This window comes from Numida meleagris, chromosome 1 (assembly GCF_002078875.1).
Source record: "Numida meleagris isolate 19003 breed g44 Domestic line chromosome 1, NumMel1.0, whole genome shotgun sequence".
Classification (NCBI taxonomy): domain Eukaryota; kingdom Metazoa; phylum Chordata; class Aves; order Galliformes; family Numididae; genus Numida; species Numida meleagris.
This window is the reverse complement of record NC_034409.1, coordinates 47,295,882-47,316,012: the sequence shown is the minus strand read 5'-3', so window position 1 is coordinate 47,316,012 and position 20,131 is coordinate 47,295,882. Positions and strand designations below refer to the sequence as shown.

Genomic DNA, 20,131 nt, shown 5'->3' with positions numbered 1-20,131 from the left:
TCTCTTATGATAACTGAGGGTATGCTGAAATAAATAAGCTCATAAACACAGGATTTTAAAATTCTACATCACAACCTACCCTTTATCTATTTCAGTCAGGTGAAGCGAGCAAAAAAAAAAAAACCACACACGATGTACACCACACAATTTTCCAAGTTTCATTTGCAGCACATGCATCTTTTCTGCTGAAGTGCCTCCTTATGGAGCTCTATTATTAAAGGCATTATTTTTGAACTCATCTGTTCTGACTCTAAACAAATCAATTAATTTTTATTTTATTTTTTTTAGAGACAATCATCTGAGAAGTTAGTTGCACAAACTGAGGACTGTTGTTACCGTGGAGACTTTCACAGGTTGTGCCAAAACGAAACCACACACAGCATTCTGTTGTACAGTACATATATATACACACACACTAACAAGTAAACCCTGGAGAAGAAAACATTCCTTCACGCCACTTCCTACTTAAGTGCAATCTATGTTTCAAAACACACGCAGAATTTTAGTTTAGACAGGAAACTCTCAAGGAAGAGCTTTAATGTACTAAGTAAACTCCCACAGCCTTACAGTAGATCAGGTGCCATAAAATTATGTTCCAACACTGGCAATATCACCTAGTGATTCACAGCTTGAGAGCAGACTCCTGAGACTCAATGCACGTTAACAGATTAGTGGTTGAAAGTGTTTCACATAACTGGAAGAGAAAGATTTCACATTAACATATGTTTCAAAGTGGGGTGAAAAATTAAGTGAAATTCCTTAAGTATGAAAAATAAATAACTTTTTCTCTGTTCAAATTAAAAAGATAACATATGCTGAAGAATAATGGTGCAGAACTACTTAATGCAAGTAATATGACTGCTCCCCCTTACCACCTGCTGACAAGAACAGCTCTGATTTTACTATCAGAATAATCCACTTTTAAGAACATGAAATAACATAGCAGCACAAAACACAACCACTGATGCACAGGTTGTCTTTCTTTTGCTTTTTTTTTTTTCCAACAATGCATTTATTTTGGTAAGGAAAACCCACACACATTAAAATTGTTTTTATTTTTCTGCATTTTGACACCAAAAAGTGAATGTCATATGTTACAATTTTCTATAGGATGGACACAAGTTTAGCTATTGTATTACTCAGAAAGCAGATTAAAGAAAAAAACATTAATCTTAACAGAAGAAACCTATAGCTTTGCTACAAATTACCATCTTTGTCCCAAAGGTCACAGAAAGTAATGTTCTCCCATAGCTAGTCTACACAATAATTGTACCTATAGTAAAAATAGACCATTAACTAAAGTTCTCAGTTTTCATAAGTAGCACTTCAAGAATAAGTATGATTTTATTGCATTTTTGTATGAAGCAATGAGACTGAACATCTGAATGCTGCAGATTTAAGCACATCAAAATGTATACATTCACTTTAAAGTTGTTGCTTATCACTTCTCATTGGTAGTAGTGAAGTCAGCTGCCTGCTCAACTAAGTTATACAATATTGAGTGTTTTTGCATGCTTCCACTGAGAAAAATACTCAACTGCATGAATGTAGTAAATCTCACCTCAGAAGATGAAATTGTAGAAGAAAATGCAGCAATGCCCTCTTCATATAAGAATAAAACTTCATATGGAATTTTCACACTTTGAGAATACCTCTCTACATGAATATTTAAAGATAATCACAAAGCTGTGTTGGAAGGACCTTACGTTAAGAAAAAAGACCACTGCTAAAAGTTGGAATTTAGACTACCTCAGATAACAACTTTTACCCCCAAAAAAGTATTTAGTAGCAAATTATATTTGATGCAATTTTTATTTTCCACGCATATTACTAATAAATAAGTTCTTCTAAGACATCTGTTGCCAATTGAATTTATACTGAACTCCTACAACACTGTAAGCACTGAAATGAAGTGATACATTTAAATGTTACACTTAAACAGTTACTAATATGATACTACGACGTTTACAGAAATGCAAACAAGTTTACAGTTACATTTACTAAAAAGTTACAGTAACCTACAGAAAAGTTTGTTGTACTCTCCCTATATCCTAAGGGATCAAATTCAGTTAATTTGTTACTGAAAAATGCATAAGAAAATGCATCTCCTTTATTCACCTGTGTTACAAATCTTCCTCCCTTCATAATCTATCAAGATCTACCAAGACAAAAAGTACAACTTCTTTTCTGTACAATGGAAAAGCTTTAAAAACACTGCTTCACATTTTAGTACATTTTTGCCCTTCTCAGCTTCCGAGTTTCTGCAAAAACAAATATACAGTTTCTCAAAAATGAATTTAAAGGATGTCCACATTAAAAAAATAAAGCCTACAAAAGTTCAAAGACCTAAAAAAAATGTTACTCCTATGGCAAAGTGATCTCCTACTAGTCCAAAGTCCAGAAAGTTACCGGTGTCCATTTAGTATTAGTTTGCTCCATTTATCCAATTTGTCAGGTTCCAATCACATTATTTATAAGTAGTCCTTGAGCCGATGAGAGGGCAGGAGAGTTCTCTACAATTAAAAATAGGAGATCAAATTGGGTGTGCCTTTCAGAAAGATACTCATTTGGCACTGTCCTGAGAGAACATACTCGCATATTTAGCGAAAGGATTTCCTTGATTAGTTTCCATAGACTGATAAACTGAAAACAAGAAGATTGAAACGAGAACAAAGAGAAGAATTTTTATCCACAGGGGAATGGAGCGTTCTTTTTTTGTTGAAGGTTTCTCAGACTTGATGTCACTTGAGGTACTATATTTTGGAGCGTACTTAAATAAACTTTCATCCATTTTGAAGTCAGTGTGCTCTATAGGCCGGCTAGCAGCTCCTTTGATTGGTCTACGGCAGCTAGCACTGTTAATTAAAAAACAAAAAACACCTGTGTATTTAAAAGAGCAATCTAAAGTATACAAGAAAATTCTAGCGTAACTGAAGAGCTATAAATTATTTCCAGTGACCAGAGTACCTGAAATACCTGTCTATAAATACTTTAGTGCATATCATTACAATTGCTGAGGTTAATCATTCAGTGCTCAAATAAACATCCCTGAAAAAAACCCTCAAAGGCCATTTTATATCACCGTATTCACATACTCTCATTGTGACAAGGAATACCACTCCAGGAAGCATCTCTACGTCCATCTTTAGTGATCACTTCTGCAGTCTTTCCAGGACTTCTAAACCTAGGATTGTCCCAGGCCATTAAAACATTACTGATAGCCAAGTCAGTGCACAAAGCCAAATGACAAGGCAGTAAAGATTAAGAAGTGCCAGTAAGAATCTGTTGTCATTAACATATTTGAATTAAGTCTTGCCTGTACTATTCTTGTTTGAAATTCTGCAGTTTTTTTTTTTTGTTGATTTTAATTTTTCTATCCATTGCTCTATCATCTTTTGCTTCCTAATAAATTTAGGATTTCCAGTGAACACAGCTATGACTCCACAGCCCCCACTCAATCTCAGATATCAGTATGCAGTAGCAGGCAGTATTTCTAAAAGGGACAGTCAGTTGTGTCAATTGCTTAGTTATCCAGAGGGCTATTTCAGTTTTTTGTTGAAGTACTAAGTTCCAAAAATTTGTCCTTCCCTTCCCAATGTGAGCTTTATTCACACTAAGAGCAATCCTTGACTACAACAGGACCAATTACATAACAGAAAAAAAAAAAGAGTATTTGAAAATTATTTTTTGCTTTCAAAAAGAAATCTCGCATCTATGCTGGGAGACCTTCTCTTAACTAACAGCAGGGGCCAAAACAGTTGTATCTAGCCATATTGGGAGTCACAGAGAGGCCCTTTCCATTTAAACTCCAGCACCCAGGAAGTTAGAATAATAATTACTGCTATAATGCTACTCTGTTCCCCCACTCACCCACTTTATTTAAAGGAAAGGCTTTTTTTGGGCTAATAAAACTATGTACACATAACAGAAGAGCTAGACAGCTGTCTCAGCTGTCACTGAGTCAGAATGCAAAACCATTCTTCAGAAAGCTAGCAATATAATCAGACCTTTCTCAGCTTACATAGTTCTCAAGAACTGAGAAACAAGCCCCCATAAACCTCAGCAATACCTAATTCCTGTAGGTGTTGATACTTCATAAGGGAACATTTCCTTAAGAATATCCCTTTCTACTCTTCGTTCTTCTGTATGAGTTCTCTCCGGCACCTAGGAAAACAAAAACAGTTATAAGCCAAACTTCAAAACAATAGGCTCCTGCTTAACTAACTCGGTGTCCATAACCATGTGCAGTTTGTAAGGAAGCATTTGAGCCACCCAGTGACATTTAAGGATTTTATTTCCTGAGCTTTAAAAGTTAGTTAACCTTCATTATTGGCAGCTGTCTGTTCACTTTTCGTGTCTTAAAGCATTCACTGCTCTCCTCAGTTTCCTTTAAGATAAAGAATATGTTATAAATACAACACATCTGCCAGCCAATGATCTAGATGACCAAAAAACTTAACCAATCACCTCTATCATGGCTGTGTTGAGTACATCATAGGAATGTTTGCGGCCAACATGATTAAACAAGCATTGGTGCAGGCCAGTTGTCTCTTTTTGCTGTAACAGACAATGCCATAGTACAGTGAAATACTACACAGTTTGAAACAAAACATCAATTTTTCCCACAACCTTCTCTTTGACAATTAAGCCTAAACTGCAGTTGTTCATATTATAAACAAATAAAGTAGCCTGTCTCATAAATCTCAGATCCATTGGTAGAGCAGGCTTCACAAGTGTTAATGCAAGTTTTATATACAATATCTACATGGAGCAATTAATTCCATTTAAGTTCAGCCAAGTATTATTTTGTAATGTAAAATTCAACAGTAATTCAGTACTACATTAAAAACTACAATTACATATACTTTCAAGTGCTTTAGACATTTATCCAAATAACCTTGACAGCTTGGATAGGCTAACAGAGTATAAGAACCATTCTCTTTTTTTGGTAGCTAACAAATCTACAGTTGCTTTCTAAATTCAGGCTTTTGATTTCAAGTAATCCTACTACTTTAGTCCTTAGTTAAGGCACTTTTTTCAGGATATGCTGATTTATAAGATCAGATCTAGATAACAATTCTGCTCTTTGAACTATTCATATGGTTTAAAAGAAAAAAGTACATTCTGTACACTGTAAGAAGAAATGATAGTCCAAAAGAAGATTCTTCCCCACCTTACAAAAACAAGGAAGGATAAGAAATATATATATTCTTTTTGATGTAATATGACAATGCTAGTTTAGTTCAACTATCACGCCACCTGGGTAATGAGACCCTCCACCCCTTCTGTACTAAGGAATAAATCCATACACACAAAAACCTTCTTCAAAGAGAGTAAGCAATAGCAATCTAAGTTTTAATTTACTTCAGCTGTCATCAGTGGTTTCTTTGGTGTTCTTCTGGGCATGTCTGAGGGTTCACTGATTGACAATGTAGGAGCTGCATGCTTGAAATTTCCAGGCACCCTATTGCCAACCTGCCGAGATTCAAAATTGTTCAAACTCAGAATTAACCAAACACAAAGTAAAATGGGGAAGGGAGACAGAACTAAACAACAAAACCTTTATCTGCATCAAATATATGCATGTTAGGAATTCACTGAAGGTTATGTAACAGATACTCAGAAATAAGCAAAGGAAATGCAATGCTTATCATTCTAAATAATTTTAAGCCACTTAGAAACATAGAAGGTAATTAGTTCACAAGAAAAGCCAAGCTTTAAAGCAGATATATTCTATATGTTCTTAAATTAAGAAGAGATCTAAGCTTTTGAAGTGGTTCTTCTCAACCCTCCCCCCCAGAAAGACATGAAACCATGTGTCTACCTAGTCCCATCTCAAAGTGAGCACCACTGGGCACTAATACAGTTATTGAACACATGGTTTCAGGACTACTGAATAGAAGAAGTCTGTCTTTCTTTAAAAACAGCCTCTCTCTTTAAAACAACGATTCTGTCAGTAAAGGTATATTACAAAGGTATATTGCAGAAAAATACCACTTGCGTGATTCATTAAATATATTTACTAAGCATATTTACTAGGGTCTCGTTGCTTGCAGTCAATATAGTTTCAGCTATGGGAGTACTCTCTGATATAACAGCATCATCTACAGGCAACTGCGCTGTAGCTTCCACCTGTTTGTTTAAAACAAACAAAAGAAAACAGTTGAATAAAATAGCCACTGAGACCCTAATAGTGAAAACATAAGCTTTTCTATTATAATAAGCCTCTCATCACCCTTTTCCTTGGTGTTCTTCTTGACACTCTTGTAGACTCCCTAGAAAATGCCTGAAGAGGTCCACTTTTTGAAGATCCACTTGTCCAGACAGTCTCAGTAACTCCGTCTTGAGAATATGTCTATGCAAGTATCAAACACATGATCAAATACATGAAAGCCAGCTCTCAACATTGGATAGACACAACCAAACGCCAAATTAACATACATACTCCAGAACAAATATCTCTAGAACTAAAAACAAAGCAACCCCACACCAAAACCAAACAGAAGAAACCCAGCAACCTTGGATCCAATAACATCCAGCCAGCTAAACAGGCAGCAATGACCACAATACTTAGAGTTCACTGTTTTTCAAATACTGAACTGACTAGATAACACTAACAGTAAAAACTGATAATCTTCTCACTGCAATAGCATGAAGTAACCAAGGCTTCGGGTAGCACTGCCAAATCACAGACAGTGAATACACTGACTTCTAGGCTTGTTACGTTACTTCCCTACAAAAAAAAAAAAAAAAGCCAAACATGTTCACAAACAGAATGAAACAACTTGTTCTCAACAAATGAACATATCCTCTCCTGCAGAGACAGTTTAGGCACAGACACCTGCATTTCAACAGGATCTCATCTCCAGACAGAGGGAGGGGGAGATGTTTTCATAATCTTAGAAGTTTCCACAGTGGTGAAAGTCACTCACTTCTCACTTAACTCCAGGTTTAAATGGCCAAGCTTAAAACAGTTCATAATAAAACCAAGTAATAACAAAGTGCCAGACTTTCACAGCCAGTAGCAAGCGTAGATCAATCCCGACAGCCTTATTGCAAGTTTTATGCTTAAGTTAAATCCTCCTCAAGTCTAATTCCAACCACAGATCATGAAGGAAAGGGAGATGAGGGAAGGTCTGCTTCTTCAAGAATAGACCTAGCATTTCGTTTGTTTAAGAACAATCAAAGAAAATCCTTTGTTGATATTGAAACCTATGTATCCCTTCCACTGGTGCATTACAACGCTTTTAAAAGTTATGTTTGGTGGCGATGGGAATTACACAGACTGGCGCTGCAAAATAACTTTCCGGAAGAGAATTAGCCCACAAAACTATGCATTCAGAGAACAGACTGAAAGGTACTTATTTATTAAGGGATAAAGTAGTATAACAACGTCCTTCTCAATTTCCCACTTGCATCTTTGAAGTTACTCCAGTGAGACCTAGAAGCTGAGCAGCTTTAGGATTTTAGCAGAAGTATTACAGCTATTACATAACCAGCAGAGGGAGCACAAGTGTTTTGCTATACTTCAAAGTCACTGAAATAGTCTGATAACTGAATGATATATACTTAAGCACAGACCTCAAGTCCAAATAGATTTAGATATTTCATACAGAACTATTTATTTCAGCCTATGTCTCTGATACTCTTGCAAATTTAAATAGACTTCTGATTAAAGGTCTCCTAATCCCTCTTTATACATTCACTAGATAGTAGCTTCTCACATTCCCCTGTTAAGAAAAGCTTAAACTGCAACATTCAATCATGTCTCCTCTTTTCATTTGAGAGATGCTCTTCCTCAGAAGCTTTAGGAAAAAAAAAAAAACAACACTAATTTCAGAGTGGTTCAACTCAAATTCTACTCCAAAATGCAGTAAGGCATATTTCCTTGTCCTACTAATGGAGAGCTCCCTGTGGAGTTCCTCAGATGGTTGACAGTCACACATTTTAAGTACCAAGGAAATCTAGCATGAAAAATCCAGGAAAAGACTGAGTGTACTGCATGAGACCCACCCCAACTTCGGCAAGGCCTATTCAATAAACCAAAAAAAAGAAAGTACTGATGTCTTAAGTCACAACTATCTTCATCATTAATTGAACAGGTGTTCTTTGCTTATCCCACAAATACCTGAAGTAAATAAACCCTACTAAACTGTAATATTTAGATACACCAGTATCCTGTACATAGTCAGAAAGATACAATACTATTTAGAAGTATCATTCAGAACATGCTTTCAGCTGACACAGATTATGATGTTACCTGAACTATCACTTACCAACTAACTGTTCTGTGCTTTTCACATAGCATACATACAATAGATGTGTATGTCAGCAGTTACAACACTGCATGTTTGATATCCAGGAAGGCCAGTCACACAGGTAATAAAAAACAAAGAGTGAAGATAATAAGGGAACACAGCACATCCAGAATGCCACTGTACAAACATCATAAGAAGAGCAAGTACTTCTAAGCTGTAAGGACTCCTTAACATTTACATGGCTTAGTCCTCCTCCTTCTCACCTACTGTAAGGCCTTAAGCTCACACTTTTGACCTCTAACTCTATATTCACCTGCCTGACTGGAAGAATATATTAGAAGTTACAGTTTTCTTCCAACTTTAATTCACTATGAGGAGGCAATTAAGCACAAAGAGATGGACTTAAGTTCTTTTAGCCCATTGCTGCTACCCAGCTGATAAGACAATGCCTCCCTCACCTCCTCCTCTGAAGTTCTTACAACAGCCTCCTTAGGCCTCTTATTTGCACTCTTAAGAAAGAACACTAATATCCATCAGTACCAAGCCTTCAGCACCGGATGACAGAATCTTTTCAGTTGTGAGCGTATAGGCTAAGAATAGTGCAGCATAGGATCCAGAAGTGACTAATAAGTTGTTCACATCACAATGCCAACCAGTTTAGCCCCACCACTCTTCCCAGATACAAAACAGGAGTTGCATCTAATTCTGAAGAATGAGTATGGTTGCTTGACACAATCTGCAATCTAGAGATCCCATTTCACAAGAAGAAAAACAAAAAAAAAAGGTTACCATCTTGCAAATCTTCCAGTTTTATTTGCTAGCCAAAAACATTTGACTTTTGCTTCCTCTTGGCTTCAGGCAAATATAACGTGATGGTGCTTTTTTTTTTTTAAGCAGCAGACAGGAGTTTAAAGGCAAAAGGTTTAACAAACTAGAGAGTTCTTGAAGAATTTGTCATTTTGACTAATCCACAAGGATGGCATCTCAAGTGATATTCCTTTGATTAACTACTGGTATTTAAATTACGCAAATTGCAAAAATATTACATCTATACCACACACATAAAAGGCTGCAAAAGAAAATAGGGTAACAGCCTAATATCACAGCAAAATTAGATAAAAAATTGAACAATTCCTTATCACCTGAAAATACCACAAAAAAACAGATTAAAAAGGAAGCAGGTACCTGAAGATTACAAAGTTTCGTTGGCAGCCAAATTAAATACCTTCATCACACTGAAGTTAGCAAGGATTTCTGGATGGACAGTGACTTAGAAAAGAATAATCCTTAAAACAGGAGAACCATATGATTCTGATGCCCATTATAAAGACCATCATGAGGTCAAATTGAATAAGAGTATTGATTTTGTGTGTTGACCTATGTGTTTGTTTTGATTTGTAGAATAAAGATCAGTTCAGTCTGTACCCTAAGAATACAGTTAAATAAAAGCAGAAGTAGCTGAGGAACTCTGTAACTGTAAAGCACAGAGCTATGCATTACCTGCTTTAGGTGATATCCCTAGTGAAATACAGCATGCTTATACATACACCTGCCATATAAATAGGAACAATGAGGCATTTTCCATTCTATACAATTCTAAGAAAAGACTAGTCTGTTAAGGTTCCTATCTGCTAATATCAGGCTATTAACAGGCCAGATTGCTCCCCTCTAGAATGCTTTCCAGACAAGTTCTTAACGTAGCATAACTCCGTTACTTATTGGTCAGATGAGTAACACTGTAAATATCCTAAGTAATCTAAGCTGGGCAGCAGGATATTTAGTGACACTGTCACATCATAAGAACAGATCAGCCACCAATCACTGGATCCAGTATTTAGTCAGCAGTTTGAAAGACTGAAGTGCTTCTGTAAAATCCCCCTTTGACCAACAGGGCTAATAGTAATATTAAAGGACAAGAGGTACATATTTTGAAATTCAAAAGTTATTTTTCTTCTAAGGAGAAGCTTTCTATCAATTGATGTGTATTCTAGTAATGCTACTACATGTGTGGCTGAGGAAAAAGTATTATATAAATATTGCATATGTGTATATATGCACATAATTCTATAGATACTTGTATTTATATATTAAAATACACAACTTTATGGACTGTTATATTTAAACGACAATTATAACAGACCAATGTATGCACACTTCTGTTTATCTATAGATAGGCACTAAAAATAGATAGAAATATTATGTGCATAGGTATTTAAAACTATTTCTCACAAAAAAATATTTCCAACATTTTTTGGGAAATTGCTCCTTTTATTAAGTCAAGTTATTTACAAATATACAACAGAGCATCAGTACCTCCGACCTATTATCTGTCAGATTTTGAAAGCTAAACACGTTAAGGTTGCCTAGTGTTTTCCTCAAAGGAGAGCTACAGACACTGGTAAGTGCGACAAGTAGCAGACCAGGATTTTGAACATTGTCAGATAGGCAAAAAGCAGCAGATGTAGTTAACTCACAAGATTTTCATGCTGTATTAGAATAGGCTTTCTTAAAACAAAGAATGACACCAAACTTCTAAGAACAGCATAGCCCACTTAGTCAAATGTGATTATGTTTAGTGAGTACACTGCCTGCAGTTAGTAGCTGTTCTAGATGCCACTAAATGAAACATACCTGGTTGTGTTCAACGACTCTTCTTTGTTTGAGTGCTACTGGAGTCTTCATCCTGCCTTTCAGTGGTTCTCTCTTCTCAAGCCTCAGCTCAGTCTTCAGATCTGTAATGAGTTTTAATAACTGGTTTCTAAAATATTACTGATTGATAAACTGCAATTGGTTAAATTAACACAATAACATTCATTTTAAGAGGTATCATAACCGTTATGAACTACTGTTTCCTTAAACAACCTGGGAAGTACAGGTTAAGTTTCTCCAATGAATGAAGATCAGTCTTCTGAAGAATAACCTTAACTGACCCAGGCATATGAGTTCCGTCCTAAAAAAAGAAATCCTACGATTCCTAACATTTCTTGATATTAAAACAGCATGAATTACACACGCAAAAAAGAATCAACCCACTTCAAGTCCCTAAGAAACAGAGCATAAGAGGAATTATCACACGCAAGAAATTAAACTGTAGTTAGAAGTAAGCATAAACTTACTTAAGCATAAACATTGACACGCTAACCCAAAATAAAGGTAACTACTGCATCATAAGATGAAACTCAAAGTTGAAGTGCAAAGAACACTGGAACACTTAATATCCAGTTCTCCTACCTATCACATCTGCAGGCTCAGATCCACAGGGAAACTGGACAAATAAGAAAGGAGCAGTTTACTAATAAAATTTCATTTCCCAAAATTCCTCCTGGGTCACTGTGCTAGCGCTCCATGAAGTAGTATACGAATCACATGGTTCACTGAAGTATCTTTAAGCTCAACTAACAACAGATCATGCCCTCTTCAGACATTTCTTCTACTTCAAGTGTTACTCATATATAACTTGAATAGAACACGCAAGTTCCACTTCAGGCTTACCTTCTTCATTGTCACTGTACTGGTCAGAATCATTATTTCCATTCTGTCTGGTGTTCTCAGTAGTTGAAGAAATCACTGGGAGAGGCATAGGTGTCTTCAGTTCTGGACCTTGCTCCATCAGTTTCAACAGCTTTTTCTCGTAAAGTTTCCTTGTAGTAGCTGTAGCAAAGAATACACGCCAGAGTTGCAGTTTTGGCCTTTCCTGACCAGAGTGCTAGAACTTTATTATGTATTCCTCAGGTATTTCCAGGCACGTATTCTCTATCTTTAATCTGTCTGTATGCCCACAGCATATATATCTAGGTATATAACCCTAAGGCTTCTGAGTTTTTGGTTCAAGAGAACTCTAACAACAAGCTGAGATGTGTTGGTATACCTACTGTTGCAAGCATTCACCTACAGAAGGGTAACTTAATCTGCTTTTATGTTTTGTTTCACACATTGCAACATGAGTTGTCATATCCTCACAAAAAAAATTATGAGACTGATACTGCAAGGGCAAGTACCCATGCAGATTCCAGTGCTGTCCTCTTAACCCCTTAATCCTAGAATTAACATCTCTCTTCTTAGTTTAACATTTGCCCTGTTTTCAAATTCAGCCCAATAAGCATCAGAGGTGGTGTAAGTGAGCAACAAGAACAACGCTTCCTGTTTCCTGCATCCAGCTGTTAGGTTGGCTCATCTAATCTGACCAAGGCAGATATTTAAAACAAAATCCTAGCACATACATTCACACCAGGACTGTGTTGCCAAAAATAAATCTGTAGAAATAACCAGTGCTTGTACTGCAAGCAACAGCAAAGTCTAGTCTTATCTGAAATCTTCTGAGAAGAAGCTTTCCTTATACATATAAAAAAGCTGTCACAAGAAACAGAATCCACAACCAGTAGGAACTCAAGTTTTTACTTAAAATCAAGTCTGAACATATTTCTGGAGGACTGTGCAGGTATTTGAATTTTCCAGGAGCACTGAGCCTTATCCAGGAGAAACAGGTTGAATGAGAAGACATACAGAAACAGCTAACAGAAAATATTATGCACCAAACTATTTGAATACACACCAGGCTCCAGACTTTATCGCTGGCACTTCCACCCTATTTCAAACACATTCCACAAAAGGTTCAGTGTGCTAGATGAAACTATCTCCTACTGAAGAGTTGTAAAATCAAATTATCTTGCCATCAGGCCAGTGCACAATTTGAAAGGCAAGGACCTTTGATCTTGTATCACAGGAGAGTGCCTAAGGCAGGGGATTAAGATGGGGTGGAGACTTTTCACTATCCACCCTGCTGAAGTAGGTCAGTATACAGGATGGAATGCAAGGTTAAGGGGCCAGAAAAAAAAAAAAAAAAGGCAAAGGAAAACATTAATGCTGAATGTAGAGAGTAGGAAATGCTCTAGGGAAGAAGTTCCATGCTCATTCTGCCCTCAGTTCTTAAGTTATTATGTAAGATGTACTTGCTATTCAGGCAGGCTCCAGCTTTTGACCTCTGTATCAGACCTAATTTCCACAGAGCTGAACTTTAATAGCTGCACAGCTTCAGAAAAGAAGTTGGAACAAGTATAGCTAGCCTAGAACATAAGAGGAATAAACTGTGAATTTGCCTACACAGCAATGCTTCCAGCATTTTCAGTGTAATTAGTTCAATGAAAACATCTTCAGTGGAAAATAAAATTGCAACAGTATTGGTACTAATAAGCAACCATATCAGAGAACCTTAGACTATTCAGCATTGAAGTTCAGAAATCAGTACATTAAACAAATGAGTATTTACTTGTTTAGTTGACATACCTACAATTGGGCCAGGATTTATTCCATACTTCATTAGTTGCTCTTGAAGATCTTCATTACTGAGCTCTGTTACATCTAAGTCATCCTTTTCCTCTGCCCTGAGTTTATCAGTTTTCTTTGTGGCTTTCTGTAAAAGCAAAAGGCAGAATGTTTCCAGTTAATATGAAACATGCTTTTATTCTGAAAGCACAGGCAGCTAAGAGAGCCATTAGAAAGGTAATTATATTCTTCTCCCACCCATTCCCAACTAAAAGTAAAGCATACACAGAACACTTCAAGCCATTTACACCTTTGAAATTACGTACAAACATGTTTCCTATTCATAAAAGGAAATATCCATTATAAGATGCCTCTATAATAATAAATATCTTACTCGTTACTCTGACCACATGCTTTAATTTGAGGTATACAACTGCAGAGGATTGCTCTCCAGTGACTGGAGAGGTAAACTTCTAAACATTTATCCAACACTACTCTAAAATACAAATATTCACATCCCGTTGGCTTTTTTTTTTTTGTATTATCCTTCTACCTAGCAGGTCAATACTTCTTCCTCTAACAACGTGGAATTAGTTCCTCAGTAACCACACACTCCCAATCAAGTTCCCCAAATCCCTATTCCCCTTCTTCTCCTAATATTCTCTGGAAGATTATACGATGTTATGAAATGAGAAAGGGAGTGGCAAAGCCAAGAACACCGCCAGATTTTCAACATCCTCCCTATCTCCTTAGGCTGCTCCTACTGCAGTCCTAGCAAATCCTACAACCAACTCTGGCAGCACTTCTTGAACAGCTGGCAACACACCACCACATGCAGATAGTTATCAAAATAATCTGCCAAGATGCTACTCCCAAATTAGCAGTTTCCGCGATATCCAGAGCGATCACAAAGGCTTCCCGAGTTAAACAAATGTAGCTACCATAGACCTTTCCAGGCTCCAAGATGTGCAAGAGGGTGATGAGGTATGATGACAGAAAAAACATACTTAAGAACTGTTTGCTCAACAGGAAAAAATCTGATACAACTTACTTCAAAGCAGTATTGCAAAGTTGTAGTATATAAACAGATACAAATTATACCCTTAATGTGATTCAATTTGATTGCCCAGAAAAGCTATTAGGGTCTCCTGCTACTTACTGAGAAACTTAAAATTCCAAATGCAGATATGCTGTAACATTCACTCACGATTAAAAGCTTTTTTTCTTGATGTATTTAGTAAGATAGCACTAAAAGTCTGTAAGAAGATCATTGATATGACTCAATAGTAACTAGATAGCCATTTCTGCCAGTTCTACCACTGGTTTATATGCAAGCTTAGTCTTGATATTTTAAAGCTAAACAGCAACTGTATGAGATTTTCCAATATAACTGCCTCCCTAATTAACTTAGATTTTCTTTAACCCCTGGGTTGTTGTAACGCCAGCAAGATGAACTTAAAATTAACAGCTGAAGAGCAATAGAATCTCCATGAACTTGTGCTGTTTCTTAAAATTAAAAAAAGGACTCCAAGCAGCTTGAAGAAAGGATAAAAATCAAAGTGGCAGCTTTGCCTAGTGACTGATGAAAGGAGGTATAAATCTGCCATTCCATTCCTTCATCATGAAAAAAAAATTAATTAGCTTTTAAAATAACAGGACCCATTTATCCTGTAGCAAAAATGAAGCAACTTGCAGCTACAGGAAATTTTGTTTACTTTTTCATCTATCAGTTACACTTAACATGAAGTAGTGTTATTTTATTAATGAAAATTTCATCTCTGGACTCCCTGGACTATTGAAATCTTCCAACAGTGAAGAGCTTCAAAACGTATGCTGGGTTTTGTTGTTAGGAACTGTTTAGACTACTGACATCTCCAGTGTTCACACACATCACTGGTCAGATTAACTAGGATAATACTTTGATATTTCACATGAAAACAACTAGCACGGCGCAGGAAGTGACATTACAATGCCTCTTTAAAGAACTGGAAACCACATTTAAGATACCATTGAATTCTATCACCTACAGGTCACAAAAGAGGCCGTACTCTAGGAAAATACACACCAGAGGAACCGTGTGGTGTTCTACTGGACGTTTTTACAGGAATCTTCATCAGACACATAACTGCACCTTATCAGTAATACGATCCTGCGATGCAAGTTAAACTCACACAGAATAGTACCTTTGCTATTTTTTTCTTCCATGTACCATTTCTCTTTGTATTATTTTGTATCACCTCACGTTACCACAAATTGAAACCATCAGAACAGTCAGTCTCACCAGAAAAGGAGGGCAGGGGAAGAATGAGAAGTCAAAGGTAATCTGAGTCTTTCAATACTACAGCCAGACACATTGATTATCTTGTGTTCTGTGACGTCTTCAACCTTTACTTTTGCATATCTATTCTCCTTTAAGCAGAAGCAAATGATTTCACTTGTACAAGTAAAAAGCTGCAATTTAACCACAAGGATCAGTCCCAGAAGCATAAGGTACAAGAAAAACTCTTTTCTGTCTTGTCTGTGATATGACAGCATGAATCTCAGCAACAGCATTGTTGTTACTGTACTACAAAGCACCACTGCACTTTCTGTGCATGACAACTTATTCATGAGAGTATCCTGTGAGACAGGCCAAAAGGACCAGCTTTAAAACCCATCATTTTTTCTAATTTGAAATGATAACAATACAAACAAAAGAACACCCACATTTTCTTTATCTGGTGTCCATTTGAAAAATTAAAAATTTAAGGGTTGAAAACAAAACTGTGGCGAACACTAGGATTTGCTGAAGTAAGGTGATACAGCTGATCACTTTGCCTATAATCCTGTAAATATTCTTGCAGCTCTGTACCCAGACTCACAAATCCTTGTCTGAAGATCTCATAATCCAACCAGAGCTAGCAGCATTAAGGAAAAAAATCATCCAGTCACAGCCATTTTCTAGAAAAAAAAAAATAGAAGAGGATCAGCATACTTCCCTAGAGAGATCCATTCCTCATCAGAAAGATAGCAATTTGGTAGCGTATCCGTCATACTCGGTTTCTGATCAATTAGTCCTCAACCCTTCAAACAAGTGTTTAAGTGAATTAGAAGGATGGGGCTCCCATACAGCTCTCAGTTCCACAGCAATAGGAAAACACAAAATAAGAAAAGGTTACGTTCTCAGTATTATCTCCCCGCACTGAAACCTTCCACCTTCTTTCACTAACGGGGGAGGAGCAGAAAGTTTAAGTTATGTGAATTCATACCTAGAAGCTATTGCTCACCTCACCTTTGCTATTTCTGCTGATGAGAAATCCAGCAACCACAGATCAGTTTGTCAGACAGACTTGACTGCTACCTGCACTAGCTTCCAGAACTGATCCACCAGACAAGCAGGAGTAACGCATCAAGAAGTCATTAAGCAAACAACTATGGTACATCAGAAGTATTTTCAAATCCTGAGTTAAATGGCATCTACATTAAGATACTCGAGGGCTCTAATCTCAGACAGGTGCAGCTTCATCGCCAGCAGCAGAAAGGCTCCAGGCTTCTTTACTATTCCTCTGAATGAGGTTAAGACAGGCTAAGGAAGCCCAAATCATGTCAACAGGATGCTCTTTAACTCTCCAGTTTGTACAGTGTCATCTCTGGTGACACTTATTTTTCTTTGGGAAAGATAAGGAATTGCAGTGGCCAGGCTTGCACATTCAAATGCTGAGGTCTATTCCCCTTGCACTTTTTATTCAATCATATACAAACATTTTCTGCCACAGAATAATTTAAGTCTGAACATTGATACAGTATTTACAAAGCTTTACGACAGACAAAATAAACAATGGAAAGGAAATTATGCAGCAGTAATTCAGAGACGCTGATAAAGTCAGCCTTGAGAATTCCACCTTTTACCCCTAGTAAGGACATGCCAGACTTCGGTGTCTACGTAAGGCAGCAGTCCTAAATGATAAGATTATGGACTTACACCTCCTCCTCCTCCCCCAGACACTAAATTCCGTTTTACTCAGTGAATGGAACGTATCTGCCCTGAAAGCAGATGAATATTGCATGGTGAAGAGCTGTTTCCTGAGAAGCTGGTGAAAGAGCAGAAGTTCAGAGAACAAGCAAATCAAGAAATCAAACTAACAGATGGTCTCACCACTCAGACAGCTGAACGCTGACCAGGAGACAAAGCTTGAAAAACTGACATGAACTGCTAGGTAAAGTTACTTCAACAGCACATTTGAGTCTGTCTTATTTAAGTATGACCTTTATTCTTACAGCAGCACACTAACAAACATGTCTCCCAAGTTCATGATTCCAGAACTGCAGAAAGTCTGAAGGTGCAGAGTAGCAGGGCTGGACTTCTCACTGCAGTGGGAATTACTCAGTCATCTGCCCCCTGCTACCACAGCCATCACTTGGACAGCAGATGAGCAGCACTTAAAAGCTCTCAAAGGTACTGATGTGTACCCTGGGTCACATTTGTACAGTACATCATAATCAGGAGACACAGCCACACAGGAAACACTGAGTGGATGCACTGAGCAGCACATGAACTTGGCATTTTCTCACCTATCCAAGCATGCAGTCCCACTATCCATGGTCCCCATCTTTATAACCTTCCAGTTTCACCATTCTTCCCATTTCTAACGGGGAAGGGGTTGAGACTATACAGTTATATCAGCTGCAGATATTATTCCCATACCATATCTGAATCTAGCTGAAGCTAGATTGTTTTTTCTTAAAGCTGTCTATTTAATTAAAAACAAACAACCATATTTACCTGATAGGTGTTTCCTACAAAAGTTACAAACAGACCTCTCAGGTCCGAATGTCCTCATTACACCTTCATCAGCAGAAGCGAGAAGACATGAGGAGGAAGTTTTCCACACAGACAGTGGTGACGCACTGGAACAGGTTGCCCAGGGGGGTTGTGGATGCCCCATCCCTAGAGGCATTCAAGGCCAGGCTGGATGTGGCTCTGGGCAGCCTGGTCTAGTGGTTGGTGACCCTGCACTCAGCAGGGGGGTTAAGACTTGATGATCTTTGAAGTCCTTTTCAACCCAGGCCATTCTATGATTCTATGATCTGAATGATCAAATCACCATTTCAGAAGTCCAAAATTTCACTCCATGTTTCATGAGAAGTTCTTCGAGGGAGATGCGAAGAGCACCAGTAAGTTAGGTCATGAGAAACGACATCTTCTGAACAGCTCCCGTTTGGCAACAATGTCAAGATGATATTTTTGATATTCACTTTAAAGCATCTACCTCTTAAAAAGGTAAAAATGCATTTTTGTAGTTATTTCTGCTTTGAGCTAGAGATATCTGTCCTGATACCCAGCTTAAGATCAACCAATACTATAAGCACCCAGACATAGTGGTTTCCCCTCCAGGAAAAAGGTGTCTCCTACACCAGCCACTGTCCTCACACACCGCTGTGCTAAATAGGAGCAACAGTCTCCCCCAAAACCAAAACAAAACAAACAGAACTATACATACCAGTACAGCTGGAGTAGCTGGATAGTCCAGACAACACCAGAAAGTGAGGCCCAGAAAAGTATCATTTTAAGACATTATATGCTTACCTCTCATGGTAAGCACGTATTGCTACAGGAAAGACACATCCAACTCATCCAAACTTCAGATAAGTGTTACATCTACAGAAGCGCTCACATTTTAAAAGATACTCTAAGAGAGCATGCCTGTGAAATATTTTAAACACTACTTAAGTTTACTTTGATTTAGTGAATTTTACGTATTTGACAGCATGTCATACATAGCTGACTGCAGCACACGCTATTTGCTGCATCACATTACAATTTGTAAGAGATTGAGTTTCACAAGCTCTCACCACACTAAAATACTTCCTTTGTGAACTTCAGGTTCAAAAAAAAAAAAAAAAAGCACTGTCTGCCTAAAGAGCTGCCATCCTAAAGCATCTCCAGGGCCTAAAGACACTTCACAGAGCGAAACTCCTTTACGGCAGGATCTGCTCAGACATTCGTCTTCATCACCTGTATGTTCACTGCTGTATCAGAATAAAAAACCCGACAATATAAACAAGCATGAATCCATGAGACAAGAACGACATCACTGCAGATGCAAGACACCTGTCCTACACCACCCCAACTTCATATCATCAGCATACTGAGGCTTTTATTTGTTTTGAGAAAGCTAACTCAGACACAGTACTGATAGAGCTGTACCGGAAGAGCAATGGATTTAAAGGCCCAGTTTGTAGAATAAAACTTGCCTCTATTGATACAAGGTCGGTGCAGCAGCAAAACAGACAATGCACACCTGAACGCATTATACCCAGAACTTAGAGGAAATAACACCAGGATGACAGCATAGACAGTTTAAAGTTATTAATGACAGCAGCAACGTCAAAATATTAACTTTTGGTATCAGGAGACCCGGTTCTGCTTTCCCACCCTCCCAGCGACTGCAGCACAGACGCTCAGAACGCTGCGCTGAACTTGCTTCCCAAAAACACTCGGAGGAAACTCCAGTGGAACGGGGAAGGAGGAGGAGCTCAGGGGCCGGCCCCGCCCTCCAGCCCCCACCCCGCGCTTGCCGGCGGTGCGGCGAACCCCGCGCTGGCGAAGGCGGGGGGGGGGTGGGGGGGGG

The 20,131-nt window shown here is 37.8% G+C and overlaps 1 protein-coding gene across 8 annotated transcripts in view; it reads right to left on the bottom strand.

Moving 5' to 3' along the window:
- TMPO (thymopoietin) overlaps positions 977 to 20,131 on the bottom strand; it is a 21,801-nt gene continuing 2,646 nt past the window's right edge. Inside the window, exons 2-11 of one of the 8 annotated variants that reach the window (XM_021406244.1) lie at positions 13,542 to 13,668; positions 11,751 to 11,909; positions 10,890 to 10,990; positions 6,236 to 6,355; positions 6,037 to 6,132; positions 5,365 to 5,475; positions 4,468 to 4,557; positions 4,322 to 4,387; positions 4,070 to 4,164; positions 977 to 2,855 (exon numbers count right to left, since the gene is read on the bottom strand). In XM_021406244.1, the coding sequence (XP_021261919.1) occupies positions 2,564 to 2,855; positions 4,070 to 4,164; positions 4,322 to 4,387; positions 4,468 to 4,557; positions 5,365 to 5,475; positions 6,037 to 6,132; positions 6,236 to 6,355; positions 10,890 to 10,990; positions 11,751 to 11,909; positions 13,542 to 13,668 (1,257 nt within the window). In that variant the 3' untranslated portion in view covers positions 977 to 2,563. The remainder of the gene's footprint in view (positions 2,856 to 4,069; positions 4,165 to 4,321; positions 4,388 to 4,467; positions 4,558 to 5,364; positions 5,476 to 6,036; positions 6,133 to 6,235; positions 6,356 to 10,889; positions 10,991 to 11,750; positions 11,910 to 13,541; positions 13,669 to 20,131) is intronic. The other 7 variants (XM_021406401.1, XM_021406326.1, XM_021406552.1 and 4 more) reach the window with 7 other exon arrangements.